Source organism: Neofelis nebulosa, chromosome 9, assembly GCF_028018385.1.
Source record: "Neofelis nebulosa isolate mNeoNeb1 chromosome 9, mNeoNeb1.pri, whole genome shotgun sequence".
NCBI lineage: Eukaryota > Metazoa > Chordata > Mammalia > Carnivora > Felidae > Neofelis > Neofelis nebulosa.
In genome coordinates, this window is record NC_080790.1 from 135,217,865 (window position 1) to 135,233,662 (window position 15,798).

General features: G+C 52.3%; 1 protein-coding gene across 1 annotated transcript; it reads left to right on the plus strand.

The window, feature by feature from the left end:
• Nucleotides 1-4,495: 4,495 nt before the first annotated feature.
• On the plus strand, nucleotides 4,496-14,024 carry FAM210B (family with sequence similarity 210 member B). The gene is made up of 3 exons (XM_058686026.1): nucleotides 4,496-4,747; nucleotides 11,048-11,223; nucleotides 11,685-14,024. The coding sequence occupies exons 1-3, from the start codon at nucleotides 4,562-4,564 to the stop codon at nucleotides 11,899-11,901; spliced, it is 579 nt and encodes a 192-aa protein (XP_058542009.1). The 5' UTR covers nucleotides 4,496-4,561; the 3' UTR covers nucleotides 11,902-14,024.
• The last annotated feature ends 1,774 nt before the right edge of the window (nucleotides 14,025-15,798 follow it).

Below are 15,798 nucleotides of genomic sequence, written 5' to 3' on the forward strand. Positions count from 1 at the left end.
TGCTTTTCAGATGTGAGTCAGTAGTCACAGTGGTCAGTAAAACCAGTAGTCAGTAAATCGTTACTAGGAACTACTTCAGACGTTCTCATTAGCAACCATTTCAGACATCACACACAAAAAAGAAAGAAATCTTCAGAGATCAGAGTCCCGATTAATCCAGATCCTTCCTAAGCACTAAACAGCGATCTGTTTCTGTCTCCAAAACAATCACGGGGAGAGTCTCAGGTGCATCTCAGCACCTCCAGCCTCCAACAAGCTACCCTTTTTCTCAGGGGTGGTTTTATGAGTAGTGTCTCTCCCTGAGTGGCTTCACTGAGCTGGACAGCTCAGGTCCCATGCCCCGAGCCCCCCACCTCGAAGCCTTTATTTGTGTCTCCCCCACATCATTCACCCTCTCCTCAGAATGAATGAATGGATGGATGGATGGATGGATGGATGGATGGATGGATGGATGGATGGATGAAGTACACACCATGTGCACTATGGCACTATGACTAGCTTTCTGGAGGGCATTGTATGCTCCAGACCCCATTCCAAGTACCCTGTGTGCATAGCTCCTCTTAATGTTCACAGCAACCCTGTCAGGTGGGTATAGTCATCGTTCCCATTTCACAAAGAACTGAGGTTCAGACACGTTGAGTGACTTCTTTAGGCACATAGTGCACAGTAAAGCAGGGGCACGCCCCCAGGAAATCTGACCCCAGAGCCCCAAGATCTTGGCCCCAAACGCCAAAGTGTCTTCAGTCCCCAGTCTTCTACTTACTAGTGGAAAAAAGAAGAGAGAACCCAACAAGGCAGGAAGTGGGGCGGGAGGGTTCAGAATCTCCTTACCACGCACGTTTCTGAGCTCCCGCCACAGGCCAGGCAGTAGGCGACGCACTTGAACGCTGGTGTCCAACTCAAGCCTCGCACCAGCACTGAGGTGCTTACCGTCATTGTCCACATTTCAGAGACAAGGACCCCAAGGCATCGAGATGGGAATGGTTTGCCAGGGTGCCACAGGTAGTAAGTGGCAGACTCAGAATCACACCCAGGTGCGTCTGCCCCCACGGCCCACGTTCTCAGCCCGGATTCTTCCCCAGAGAGATGGAGAAAAGCAGAGAACATGACCCAAAGTGAGTCCAAGTTCAGACAGGGGCAGGGCTCCCACGGGGTGAGCCAGAAGGAGAAAGGGGTCACTCTGAAGCGAGACGCTGCCGCTACCCCAGGTGACCCTTGTCAACACCGGCCTAAGGGGTGCGGGGGGAGCCCCACATCCTAGGAATGAAGGAGTCGAGGGCTCTCTCCGTGTGTGTCGCCTCAATGACTAGAACCGGACCTGTACTTCTCCGTCTCCTTCATGCCTGGCACAACACTTAGCAGCACATGGATGCTGAATGCGTAGATGCTGAACAAATGAGCGAATGCACATCTCCCTCCGCACAGGGGACACGAATCGGTAGGTGCTGCCTGACGGAAGCAAAGCCCACACACATCATCAGTACCCCGTAAGGACACGCCAAACACGCCAGTACGTGAAGGGATGAGATTATTCCACGGAGAGGGTTACTAATACCGTCTGTTGCTGCAAGACATCACACCTAATCGGTATTGAAAAAAGGGCTGGGAGACTTGGTCATTAAGTCCACGCTATAAGAGCAAAAAGAAAAAAAAAAAAGGAAATCGCCTATATATATCCATTTTAATCTGTATGAGTCCCCTTGGGCTCCCTTAACAAAATACCACAGACTGGGGACTTGAACACCTGAAGGTTCTGCCTCACAGTTCTGCAGGCTGGAAGTCTGAGATCAGGGGGCCACAGCCTGGTCCGGGGCCGGTGACAGCCATCTTCCTGGCTTGCTGGCCGCCTTCTCGCTGTGGCCTTACATGGCAGCCAGAGAGAGGGTGCACGGTCTCTTCCACGCCTTATAAGGGCACTGATCCCATCACAAGAGCCCACGCTATGACCTAACCTCACCCTATTTACCTCCTAAATTCCTCATCTCCCAATACTATCGTACCAAAAGTTAGTGCTTCGACATAGGAACTTGTGGGATGAGGGGACACAAACATTCAGTCCATAACATCCATTACTAGGAGACTGGATTAAGTAAATCATGGTGCACCGACACCATAGAATGCTCTGCAGCTTTTAACATGTTCTCACGTACACTTTTCACAGCACCCTTTGAGATGGATGCTATGACTCCCACCTCCTACAAGGGAAGAAGCAAAGACTTATTTGGAGCCCCGGCTCAGGGCTGAGCCAGGTTCTAAGCCAGGCCTGTACCACACCACAGCCATGAGGCTAACCACCAGATCTTGAAACAACAAGGCCTTCCTTTCACACAGCACGGTACCTGGCCCACAGCAAGTGTTCAGAATAATAAATGCTGATTGGAAAGGAACAGACGGGATGCAAGAAGGGATGGATGGGTGGGGGCACTTGGGTTTGTCTTGGGAAAAGGGGCAGAAACAGAAGGAGGTGGGGAATGGCTTGGAGGGATACAGGGAGGTGGCTGGGGCAATGAGTCAAGACTCAAGCTTCCCCTCTGGGCAGAAAACATTTGCGACAGTCACTGCATAACCTAACAAAGAAAGAGAAGGGGAAGAAAAATTCTCTTGTCCACAGGAAGACTCAGGTATGGCCAGAGAATATGCACTGGGAAAAAACGCAGCAGTTGGTCCCAAAAACTGCCCACTTTCCATCCTAACACAGTCCCTCTGCCTGTGTGGGGGCATATGGAGCCCCCACATTCCTATAGACACAAGTCACAGTGAGTAATCACAGGCCCTGGACCCCAGAGCGGATTAATAACGTGTTCCCTTGGAAACTGGGAAAAGGGGCTTCTCTGCTGGAAGGGAGGAATCTTTCTCCTTCAGCACCTCACCCCCTTCCATCTCAACCCTTCACACGCGTGCACACACACACACACACACACACACACACACAGAGTCAACGTGTGCCGCTTCCCACTTGCACACATTCTCACGTTACCCACTCCCTGCCACACGTGCACACAGTCCTGTGGCATCATCTGTGAGTTACCCCCCACCCCCCACCCTCCACCACCTCTTTGCCAACAGAACCTCAACTGTATTCGGGGAGACAACGTGCCTGCAACAAAGCCAGCTCGGCTTGTGGTTGCCAGATCCTCAAGTTCCAGACTCCCTTGCAGCTAAGAGCGATCATGTGACACAGTTCTAGCCAATGGGACAGAAGGGGCTTTTCACGGTGGGTGGAAGCGTGAGGGTTCCGGAAAGAGTTTTCATTCGTTGCCCAACTGAATCTAGGCACATCCATTCCCAGCTCCTTCCAGAACCTTCCGGGCAGAAAGGCTAAGGTTTCCAAGACTCCTTTGCAGTTGAGTTTCTGGATGTGAATTTGTCTCTGCCAGTTGGTTGCACTCATACAATATTCTGGAGGCGGACATGGGGCAAAGGCGTCGTCCTGCGGCTTGGGCTCTTTGGTGCTGGGAAACAAGTTTGCGGAGACGCGGAGGCCTTCTGCCGCAGAATTCAGGTGTCCGGTCGCCAGGCCGTGGGTATGGGCGGGTATTTGTGGCAGAGACACAACTCCCCCTTTCCAGAGTCCAGTAACCTGTTTTGTGGGAGCTGGAAAGCAGGTGCGGTGGCAGCAGTTTCCTGACCCCCCGGATCACAGCTCTGGCAGTGCGTTCTAGAATTCATTCATTCCACCGGCCAACTCCTGACGCCCACCTTCCCAGTTGTGGCTGAGGGGGCTGCTTCTCTGGCCGGCCACTCAATAGTGTGTCCAGAGTCTCCTGGGGGCTCAGCCTGCTGCCCACTTCTCTAGCTTTTCTGATGAGTTTCCAAGCACTAATTCCCCGTGCTAAACTCTTTTTTGCCTAAATTAGCAAAGATTTAGAAACATTTAGAATCCTCTAATTTCAACCAAAAAATTCTAAAGATGTCAAGCCTGAGAAGTGTACGAAGTAAGAGGCCTCAGGGAAGGCTCTATTTCTTTGAGCCTCAGTTTCTTCTTCTGTAGAATGGAGATCAAAGATGATTATTATCACTATCATCAATTAATAGTTATTAAAAACTGTGGCCGACTGTATTTCTCAAAGACGGTCACAACAATATTTCCCATCCCATAAGCCTTCCTCACGTGACCGCGCCACTTTCCATCACGTCGGAGGAGTCTAACCCCCTTACTCTCGAATCTGGGCTGCCCCCCTGACTCTTGTAACCTACAGAACACGGCAGAAATCCACGCCGCATAAACTCCAAAAGTGGGGAACACGCGCGAATCTCCCGCCCCGCGAACTCCGCCGGGGCCTCCGGGTCCGGCCCCGCCCACTCCGCGTTCGGCTCCCGCCCCTCCCACCCCGCGTGCCGCTCGAGTTCCGGAGGGGCGGGTCTGGTGGGCGGGGCCTGGAGGGATCGGGCAGCTCGGGAGCCGGAGGGGCCGGGTGGGTGGGTGGGCGGGGCCTGGAAGGGTTCGCGCGGCTCCGGTCCCGCCCACGTCGCTTTGGGCTCGGGCTCCGGCGGGCCCCGCCCACCGGCGCTCGTTCCCACTCGGGGCCGCTGCGCCGGCGGCAGCGCTTCGCCGCGCGCCATGGCCGGGCTGCTGGCGCTGCTGGGCCCAGCGGGCCGGGTGGGCGCCCGGGTCCGGCCTCGCACTACCTGGTTCCTGGGTGCCGCTGCCCCCTGCGCGCCGCCGCCCCTGTTGCTGCCGCTGCTCCGGCCCGGGCCCGAAGCCCCGCTGCTGCGTGCGGCCCGTGGGCACAGCCAAGGCCACCAGGTAAGCCTCCCCCCACCCCCACCCTGCTCCTGGGGCGCCCGGATCCCGGCCGACCTCCGCTCAAGGACAGCTTGGCTCGCCCAGCTGTGCGAGGCCGAGCCCCTCCAGGGTTCCCAAGGCCCCAATCCCGACGAGCCGAGGGAGCGAGGCTCCCAGTTGACAGGCGGAGAAACTGAGGCTCAGGGAGGTCTGGTGATCTGCCCAAGGTCACACGGTCTCTGGCAGAGCCCCAGGTTCCCAGAGCATCGACCGGCACAGCGGTGGTAGCCCAGAGTATTATAGCTGGGGCTTGAACTTGGTTAAGGCCTTCACTTGGCTGTCAGAGTTGTTCCCTCTGCAAGTGGCTCTGGAACGTCCTCCGCACTGGGCGGGGGAGAACGGCTCCGGGGGTGCTGCCGGGGTGCTGCCGCCCTGAACACCTCCCAGCACTTGCAGCTGCTCCTTTTTATCTAACCAAAAGACCAGGCCTCCCTGCCAGACTTCAGGCAAGACTCGGGCAAGAAACACGCTGTTTTTCATCCTGTTTCATTTCAGTTGCCTTCTATGGGTGGTAAGTGAAAACTCTTTCCCTTCGGAGTGGTAATACGGGACTTTCCTTTAAAAAAAAAAAAAAAAAAAGTTACAGTTTTTTGGGTTTTTGTTTTTTTTTTAAATTCATCTTCTTAAAGAAAAACAGTAGTAAAGTAGGGCGGTCTGGAGACACAGGACCTAACAAGCTGGGACTTGAAGAACCCGGCCTCCTGCGGAGGAGTGCCTCAGGCCTTGCCTGCTTCACCAGGGGATGGGATTCAGCCCCTCCACTCCCCAGCTGTGTGAGCGACCTCACCCCAAGGAAGCTGAAGGCTCTGAGCCTGCTTGCTGACCTTTCAAAGGGCTAAAAGTCAGACCTTCCCCAGAAGAGCTGGGAAGCAGGCCTGAGCACAGTGCCAGTGGAGCTTCCCGAATGATGGTTCCCTGGGGACTCACACCCTGACTCTGCCTCTTGTTCCACCGTCTGGTAGCCAGTAGATCCTGTCTCTAAGTCTTGAGCCCTCTACACATATCTGGCTGCCTGCTAGTGATTCTTTGTGGATCAGCCCACCTGTCCCTTCCTCCAGGAAGCCTTCCCTGACCACCAGTGATACCTTGGGTGCCTCCACTGCCCTCCCCCCCATTGGTCCTGCACTTACCACCTGGAATGGTCTCCTGACTTGCTTGTGTGTCCCGTCAGCCAGCATTAGCTTTGTCCCCAGCCCAGGCCCAGGCACTGGCAGGTTTGTGTATGTGAGCATGTGCGAACGTGTGTATGTATGTGCATGATGTGTGTATACAGTGGTGACGAGTGTGGTCGCAGAGTCCCTGCATTCCTGTCTCTACTCACTAGTTCTGTGGCCTTGATCAGATTCCTTCACTTCTCTATTTCTCAGTTTCTTCGCCCGTGAAATGGGATGTTAATAATTCACATTTCATGGAGCTTGAGTGTGAAACAAGGTAATGTGCGTACCTGGCATCGGGTACGTTCTAAATTAACGTTAGCTATTGTTGTCATTGTCACGGTAAATGTGTAAATCACAGGGTCCCATGAGCTACTGGTAGATGGGCAGGATCCAAGTGGGATCGAACCTAACAGGATGCTACGACAGAACATACTCATCACTCAAAGTGTCACCTCCCTGAGAAGACACTTCCCCGGGGGGGGGGGGGGGGGCCTGAGAGCAGGTGGAGGGGTGCCCCTGTCAACTGCCCCTGGTTACTCACAGGCACCTTGGCTTTGGCCGCTGGGAGTAGGGAGTGCGGCTGGGGTCTCCAAATGTGCCAGGAATTTAAGTACCTGAGAGTCGCACCCACGTCTGCCTTCAGCGGGGAGTCTCCACTGTAACTGGGAGAATCCTGCCCTTTTCACTTAACCCAATTCCGTGGCCTGCGTGTCACCTAACAGCTGCCTAGCCTGCCTGCACTCACACTACGGGAGGGAAATCTCGGGCAGATGACTGGCTCGCTTTGAGCCCCGGTGTCTTCATTTCTGTCGGTTCTGCTCACGTGCTATCTTTTCAGGGAGCCCCTTCCTGATGACCTTATTTAAACCGGCAGCGTCCCTGCCCACAGTCCGACCTGTCTGCCTCCCCTCCTTGGTGTTTCTCCACAGCACTTGGCACATCTGGCTGCCCTGATGCTTTGCTTTTGTTTATTGCCCCTACCCTCCCACTAGACCCTAGGCCCCCTGAGGGTAGAGTTTTGTCTACCTCGTTCATTGCTGTCCCCTACATTTGCAGCAGTGCCTCGCGTAGAGCTGTTATCCGGGCGTAAGTGAGGCGCAGAGCCTAGTTATTAAGAGCGGAAGCCTCGGAACCAGACTGGGCAGGTTCAGATTCCAGCTCTGACAGATAATTCCTGCGTGACCTTCTGGAAGTTAACTCAACCTCTCTGGGCTTCCCGGATCCTCTTCCGTTAGGTGAGGATGACACCTGTGTCACGGGGTTGTTGTGAGCATGATCTGCATCGATATTTTCAGAGGACTCGGAGCCATGCTTGGTACAAAGTAAATACAACGTAGTGGTTGGTATTATCGTTACCTAGCGACCCGGTGAAAACAGGTGTCACTCCAAACAATGTGAGCAACTCTTGAACAAAATCTTTGGCTCATTCCTCAAACCTCCTGCCCCTTCTCAAATAGCCTTTTGTATTTTAATAACTATTAGGATTGAGGGGAGGAGGGAGTCTCTCTCTCTCTCTCACACACACACACACACACACACACACACACACACACTCACACATACACGCAAGGATGTAAAAGCACTTTGGCTAAGCACAGATGCTAGGGGATGTGTACTGTTGTATGCACCCTGGGCAGTGCCTAACACATCATATCACAGGTACCTGAAGCGTTATTTCACAAAGAAATGAATGCCTGAGAAACTCCCACTCTTACAAGTCACCCCCTCCCAAATTCCTTTATTTTAGCCTCTTAGTCTCCCTCAGGGTTAGGAAGAAAACCGAATGGCTCACAATGCTTAAAGATACTTCCCTTTACCACGATGAAAGGAAGAAAACCGTCCAAGATTCAAACTCTAGAAAGTTAGCACTGAACCTTGCTGCTGCCTAACAGGAGATTGTCCATCGTGTCTGAATAGTTTATCCCTCCCGTTGTTTTGCAGTAGATGCTGCTTATTCTGTAGCTGGAAGTTTGGCTGCCTCTGTATTTTTCTTTTTTGGCCAAAAGGCATTTTGCCAAAATAGAGGCTGCAAAGAAAAGAGCCCTCAACAGAGACAGCTCCGCTCAGTTCTGGTGAATGGACTGACAGGGCATGATTAAGTTCGGTCGGGCCAAGTGTCAAGGGTGGAAAATGAAAGGGGCTTTCTCCCTCCTCAGCCTCAGAACGTTGTCTGGCACTTGGTCGGTAGATTGTAGATTACTGTCCTATCAGCGCCTGCCATCTGGCAGCTCCTGTCCCAGGGCTTCCTCAGCAGCTACAAGGCGGGTGGGGCCTTGTTTATCGGAAAGAACTTGAGCTCTGAGCAGCCTTCCTGGCCGGTGGGTGGCAGAGCCAGACGGAAGCTCGGAGGGAAGGGACGATCACACGTGCTGGCCAGCCTAAAGGCACTGACTGGTTTCCCTTCTCCCCACCAAAGCCTTGAAGTCCTGGAAAAGTGTTCCAGAACTTTAGCAATGTTCAGCCTTTACAGGACAAGAAGGCGAGTCTGACTGCAGAAGTCATGTGGCCTCATGGTGGCCCGTGCAGTGACCCAGCCAGGCACCCACGGCCAGTTTGCCGCTTCCCCAGAACCTCAGTCTCCCCATCTGTCTAAATGGGAGCCACAGAGGTGCCTACTCATGGGTTTACTATGAGGGGTTTTATGAAATGACACCTTTAAAGTGCTAAGCCTGGGGCCTGGCTCAGTAGAAGGGGCCTATCCTGAGGACACAGATGGTTTTCCTAAAACCTCTCATAAGTGACGCATTACTGCCCATCAGAATGCACTCTCGGGGGCGGGGGGGGGGGGGGGGGGGGCGGGGGTTGCGGTGCCTGGCTGGCTCGGTCGGCGGAGTGCCACTCTTGATCTCAGGGGTTGCCAGTTCGAGCCCCACGTTGGGTGTAGAGGTTACTTAATTAAAAAAAAAAAAAAAATGCACCCTCTGAGACCCATGACCCAGTACTGGATCTCAACCGCCCCTCCCCTTTGGTTAAGTCTTTGTTTTCGTAACTCTGCAAGTGGCCTGCACATTTGATTCCCAGGAATGCGAACATTTAATGAAATTGAGATTAATTCCAAGAGCGAGGCTTATGGGTAGGAGCCCCCAGTGAGCTGCACAGCAGGTGCATCTGAGGACAAGGGAAGACCCTCCTGGAGAACATGCTGAGGGCAGGAAAGAGCAGAGAGAGGTGAAGCAGGATTGGGAAGCAGGGGCTTTACCTGGCAACCCCGGGCAACTGATAACTAATCCCAATGCCCAGGCCTCACCCCAAAGCACAGAATCAGACGCTGCACCCCTGGACAGAGGTACAAACGGACCAGCAGCATCTGGGTCACCTGGGAACTCATACGAAGGCTCCCACCCCACTTGCTGAGTCAGAGCTTAAGCCCGCAGGGCTGGGACTCCTGCAGCAGGGTAGGAGCGGGCTGGGAGGCCCCCTGCGGCCCAGAGGAACCTTGCAGGGTTTGGAGGTGCTGCTCTGGGTCCCTGTGTTGTTTTATTTTCCCTCAGGGAGTCCTGTTCCTACCTCCTGGGGACTCTGGGTTGTCACCCTCCTCCCTCTTGCCTTTGAAGTGTGGCTCCATATGCTGCACACTCTAAAAATACGAGGCAAAAGCCATCCTGCTACAAGCCAAGAACTGGAGCTAACTGACCCAGATACTTTGTCCCAGGAAGAGCTGTGAGACAGGTCATTAGGATTCAAGAAATCCTTTCATAAACAAGGCACTCTCCATGTTGAGAAGGAGCTTTTTACATTTTTTTTTTTTTAATGTTTATTTACTTAGAGCATAAGCTGGGGAGGGGCAGAGAGAGAGAGGGAGACACAGAATCCGAAGCAGCCTCCAGGCTCTGAGCTGTCAGCACAGAGCCGGACGCAGGGCTCGAACCCGTAAACCGTAAGATCATGACCTGAGCAGAAGTCAGACGCTTAACTGACTGAGCCACCGGGAGCCCTGGAGGTTTCTTTTTTTAAAGAAATCCAGTGTTCCTGGGTTGTTTCTCCCAAACGATCCAGGCCCTGTAGGTGCTCAATAAATGTTAATAGATGCGTCCTTTCTATGCAAACCCCGGGCAGGGCATTTATGGCCCAGGAATCATCCCTCCCTCTGTCCAGAGCTCAGGGGTTTGTAAACCTCGATTCTGGTGGTAAATACACCATAGCTTCCACTCCATTTTATTTTGCACACACCGCCCTTGTTTTGTGGAGTCGAGGATGGGTGTCATGTGCTCCGGCTGTGGACCCAGATTACCTGGCTTCTAGTTTGGGTGACTTGGGGCCAGTTCTTTGGCCTCTGGAAACCTGTGTTGCTCCTGTGTGATTTGGGAAGAAAGTCAGGATCTACCTCGAAGGCGGCTGTGAGGACGAAAGTCTACAGCAGGTGGAGAGAAGCATCTGAGCCTTGCCTGGCTCAGAGAAGGTGCTTACTAAAGCATCATCCCCGTCCCCAAGTGTGTGAACCCGAGGTTTTAGTTACTCTTGATGCTCTAACAGCTCACCAGAAATCCAGGGACTTAAAACGACACACATTTATTACCTCACAGGCGTGGAGGCCAGAAGTCCAGAATGGGTCTCAGCTGGGCTAAAGGCAAGGCGTTAGCAGAGCTGCTTCCTTCTGGAGGCTCTGAGGGGGAATCCACTTCCCGACCTCTCCAGTTCCTACAGGCCACATGCACTCACTGGCCTGGGGCCCCTTCCTCCGGCTTCCAAAGCCGCAGGGCCGCCCCTCTTCACACCTTCCCTGACCCTCCTGCCTCCCTCCCTTCACTTATAAGGACCCTTGTGATTCCACTGGTCCCACTCGGGAAATCGGTGATGATCTACCCATCTCAAGACCCTTAACGTAGTCACATCTGCAAAATCTCACCTTTTACCACGTGAGGTAACATATTCACAGGTTCCGGAGACCAGGACCCGGACATCTTGGGGGCCCATCATTCTGTTGATCATACCCGATACCCAGCCTTTCGGCAGGCTCAGTGTTGACATGGGCAGGAGCCTCGGCTGGCTGAGGAAGGACAGCAGCTGGTCTCTCACTGGGTGGGAAGGAGAGCGGAACGCTGTGCGACGCGAAAGCCGCCGATTCCTGCCCCAGCACATCTCCCCTTCCGTGGTCTGTGCACAGGACCCCGGCAAAATCACTGCGACGACAGGCAGGGATGGCGGCAGCATGGAGGACAGAAAGCCAAGCCAGTCACAGCAGCTGAGAAAGATTTTTCAAGAGTATGGTGCTGTTGGAGTGTCGCTGCACATTGGAATCTCCTTGATCTCCTTGGGCGTATTTTACACGGTCATTTCAAGGTAAGGTCCCTGACAGTAACAGACGATCGTGTAGGATTCTTGGTGAATGAGAACACTTTTCCTATGAATCTTTGATACATCTGCAGCTTTCAGCACATTTAAATTTTTAATTTTTTTTAATGTTTGTTTATTTTTGAGAGAGAGAGAGAGAGAGAGAGCGACAGAGGCGTGAGCAGGGGAGGGGCAGAGAGAGAGAGAGAGCGAGACACAGAATCCGAAGCGGGCTCCAGGCTCTGAGCCGTCAGCACAGAGCTTGACGCGGGACTCGAACTCACGGACTGCGAGATCATGACCTGAGCCGAAGTCGGCCGCTTAACCGACTGAGCCACGCAGGCACCCCAAATTTTTTAAATGCCATAAATCTTAGAGGCAAATTGATTGTCTAATCCCTTGCAGTAATAATCTCTCTCTCTCTCTCTCTCTCTCTCTCTCTCTGTCTCGTTTTTTGCCTCTTCCCCCAGCGGTGTGGACATGTCTGCAGTCCTGCTTAAACTCGGATTTAAGGAGTCACTGGTGCAGTCAAAAATGGCGGCGGGCACAAGTACCTTCGTGGTGGCCTACGCCATCCACAAGCTGTTTGCACCCGTGAGAATCAGCATTACCTTGGTTTCCGTGCCCTTCATCGTCAGATATTTTCGCAAAGTGGGATTTTTTAAGCCTCCAGCTGCAAAGCCTTGATGAACTCTTCAGTTGTGGGCCTGCAAACCTAGTTCTTTTAGATAGAAATTTGGGGTTAGTCTTAGGATATAGCTTTTTGGGGGTAGGGTGGGGACAGGAAGCTAATTGCTATGTTCTCACGAATAAGTTTTACCTTTCCCAGCAAAACCCAGGGTTTCTGTTAATAATTGTAATCATTTTGCTCCACACATGTTGTAAATGCTGTTTATCACAGGGCTTGTATACCTAATCTAAAATGTCAGCAAAACATCACAAATCGAGTTGTCACCTCCACAAAACATTCCTTCTGGAAGATCGGTGGTGAGGTTCTAGTCTGGAGAAGCCCCAGGGATTCATCTCTGCTCCACTTCTCAAAGGGCAGTGATTCATTAAGCTGGTTTCAAAAATTCCCCTTTCTCCAATATCTGCTGTCAGGCTGCCTGCGGTTTAATAAGCAATATTCTGCAAAACAGCTGCCGGGGCCACAATTAATGAAGCAGGATTTAAGATTTCCCAGTAGGTCATCAGGATCTAAATTAGCATCAACACTTTGACACTGGTTATACTTGTTTCGGGGGGAAGAAAACCCACAACTATTTCTGGTGTGTTTCCTTGATCCTCAACAACCTTCACATCTGGACAGGGTGGACGCCTACCTCAGGCAGGTTTTCTCTCATTTCATGAAACTAGGCCATTTGTCCCTGTTTAGGTAAAATGCAGAAACTTTGTCCAATCCTAATGGCATCACTCGGCTTCGGCCGGGGCTGGTCCACGGGTGAATTCGGACACTGCGCATGCAGAAAGCTCAGACAATCTTTGCTCAATCTAGATCTCCAGCTTCAGACATTCCAGAACTACGGTCACAATGTTTACATTGTATTGCTATTCCCATTTTTAATTGAGGTGAAATTATGTTCTATAGGAAAAGATTTTGTATCACTGTCTAGAAAGGAAACTTAGTAGCACTTGCTGTAAATGGGAGGCAACTGCGGAAATAATGCAAAATAATACAACCCGGCTGGGGGAGGGGATGTGTAATTACTTTCCGTTGAGCCAGTTTCACCCAGTAAAGGGTGTTTGACCTGACCTGAGGTCTTCCCTTTTGCCGTTAAGGACATTAGTTAAGAACAGAAACTCAGGCACACAGGTCCAAATGGAGATTTTTGTCCTTGAAGCAGATAGGAGCAGGCAAACCAGAGAGAATTGCTTTCTGTGGGATCCATGTAATGTACCCTCCAGGCCCTACCCACACAAAGCACTGTCCACACTAGGAACCCAATTCAACAAATTCTGCCCTGCCACCATGGTGAGGGAGTTCCAGGTTTTGTTTGTTTGCCTGATTACGTGTGTGACAGAGAACTCAAGATACCATAAACTGACCATCCTTTTACCACCTGGCTGCTGACAGTTCCCTGGTTAAGCCTTAGCAACCTATGTCCGTAATTTCAGTTCTCTTCCAAGAAGCTCTGTGGGACAAATTCTCCACTTGCAACATCTTTAAAGTGGTTTTTTTTTTTTCCTCCCCTTTTAAAGCAATGAGCCCTTTGCCAAAAGGTTTTACCCATTTAACGTTGGAACTGCCTTTCTGGGATCTAATTCCAAGGACATCTACACGGCTCAGTGAGAGGCCTCATGGAATGTGGGCAATTCCTCCTGTGGCCTGGTCTGTCTACACAGTTGGCTTCGTGCTCCCAACCACCTTCTCTACCGGTCTGCATACCTTTCAGATCCCCAGCAATGCCTATGCAAGAAAAGCTGACAGTCCCTCAGGTTTAAGAGCTGAAATCTGAAACTCTGATTCCATGGAGGAAGTGGAAAGACAGGGCAAGCAATAAAACCAATCATCAAACCAAATAGCCATGGCCTTCTCTCCTAAGTGAGCCCCACCTCCACTCCACTCCACTCCACTCCGGCCGGTGGTCCCAACAGAACAGAGACACTGGAGATGATGCAGAGGGTCAGGGACTAGGTGAATTCACCAGCAAGATGTACAGATTGCTCGTACTTAACACTGTTTTTATGGAACTAGGGGAATGAAACATGATCTATTTTAAAAATGTAAGCCATTGCTCAGCCCTAATTTTTTATCTGACAAAAGGAGCCGCTTAAGTTCCGTGAAAACGAATAAACATCTTTGTAGCCTACAGAGAACTTTGCATTCCTCTTCCGGGGGAGCCGGAACCGTTGCCGGTTATGAAGCAGCGCGGCGTGTGACTCGTGTGTTAATGTTGTGCTAACACAATGAGCTATTTTCTTTGCTCGTGTGGGTTTGGGGAAATGGCAGTTTAGCCGGTGTCACTGGTGAAGTTAGTCATGTCGTATGAACGACGCTTGGGTGGATGGTGTGTGAAATATCCTGGGGACGGAGAGGTTGGCTTAGCTCAAGACTGAGGAGCAAAGCCTCCCTTGTCCCTCGGGGATTAACTGGATGGACCACTGAAGCTCTACTATGTTTTGAATTTTTTTTCAATATTTGTTTTTGAGCCAGGACGAGTGGGGGAGGGGCAGAGAGAGAGGGAGACACAGAATCAGGCTCCAGGCTCAGCTGTCAGCACCCTACTGAGCCACCCAGGCGCCCCTGCTCAGTTGTGCTTTGAAGCTTCTGTGACTGCATCAGCACAGCGGACAAATTTCTCTGTGCTGGCCTCTTCCTTACAATTAGACGTCTCTGGCATCTAGTTCCTTATGTCAAAAGTTGGCCATGAAAGCACAGGTCAGGAACTTCAACCCTTCCACTGTCAAGTTCACCATCTTTGGTTGAGGAGAGGATGTTGGCAGCTAGAAACAAACACATAGCTTGATGCACTAGGAGCACACAGTACAAGAAATCAAAGGGATACACCTGCATGGCACCTGCTCACGTCTAGGCCAATAGCAAACAAGTGGTGGAAAGAATTACCCACGTAGCCTCGCTGTATTCGTGCACTCACGTTTAACGTTTACATACATGGCAAAACTCCAAAGTAATAAAAATATTAAAAATAACCTGCCAAGTATCCCTTGGGATACTGGCTCCCTTGGGAGACGGATAACAAGGAGAGCAAAGGAAGCCTCCACCAGCTGTGCTGAAGGGGCAGGAGGCTTGAACACAGGTTGTGCTCAAATCCCCACGTGGCTGGGAAGGAGGGATTCCAGCCAAGCAAACATTCCTTCAGAGAATTAAGGGCCACACTTAGAAAACCAGTTTGCAAAGAACTAGTTCACCCCACATGTAGAACTCTTTGCATCTTCTCGAAAACGTGGTCAGAGCCCAGAGGTGGGCAGGTGTGGGCGTAGATGACCAACTCCTTCAGCCCTTGGTCCATCCTGACCTCCTGTAGCTCTAGAGAACCCCCAGAGGTGACCAGGCCATGCCAGGCACACCCACTTCCGTACTACTGACTCATCAGGTGGTCCCCCAGGATGAGGACCCACCAAGGGTTCCGGCTCCCCGAGCTGGGCTGTTGCACGGAATGTTCCTACTGCAGGAACTACCACTTACTGGGCACAGCGGAAAGAGTGGAGGCTGGAGAGAGGGCGCTGGCAGCCCCCACAGCCCAACTCCTGGTGCCCCTGCCCTGCCACCCAGTCACACAGCCATATGCTTGTCCCCGTGGTGCCAGGTTTCCTGCCACCCCCTCCCGGGGCCACAGGGCTGTCTCACCATTCCTGCCCCCAGCCTTTAAGTCCTCCCCGCCCTTCAAGCCTAGTTCAGATGTCACTTTCCCTGGACACCTCTCCTACCTAATTACCCATCACAGTTCGCCAGCTCCCTGACTTGCCCCCGCTACTGTCAGGGGCACCCCTACTGCTTTGTCCCCAGTCATCGCAGGGCAGGTGCGTTCACAGGCCAGCCCGGCTCCAGAGCCCTGACAGCACCACTGGGGGGCCTTCCCGCCTTCCCAGCGGGCCCATGCTTAGCCCAGCATTTCCCAAAGG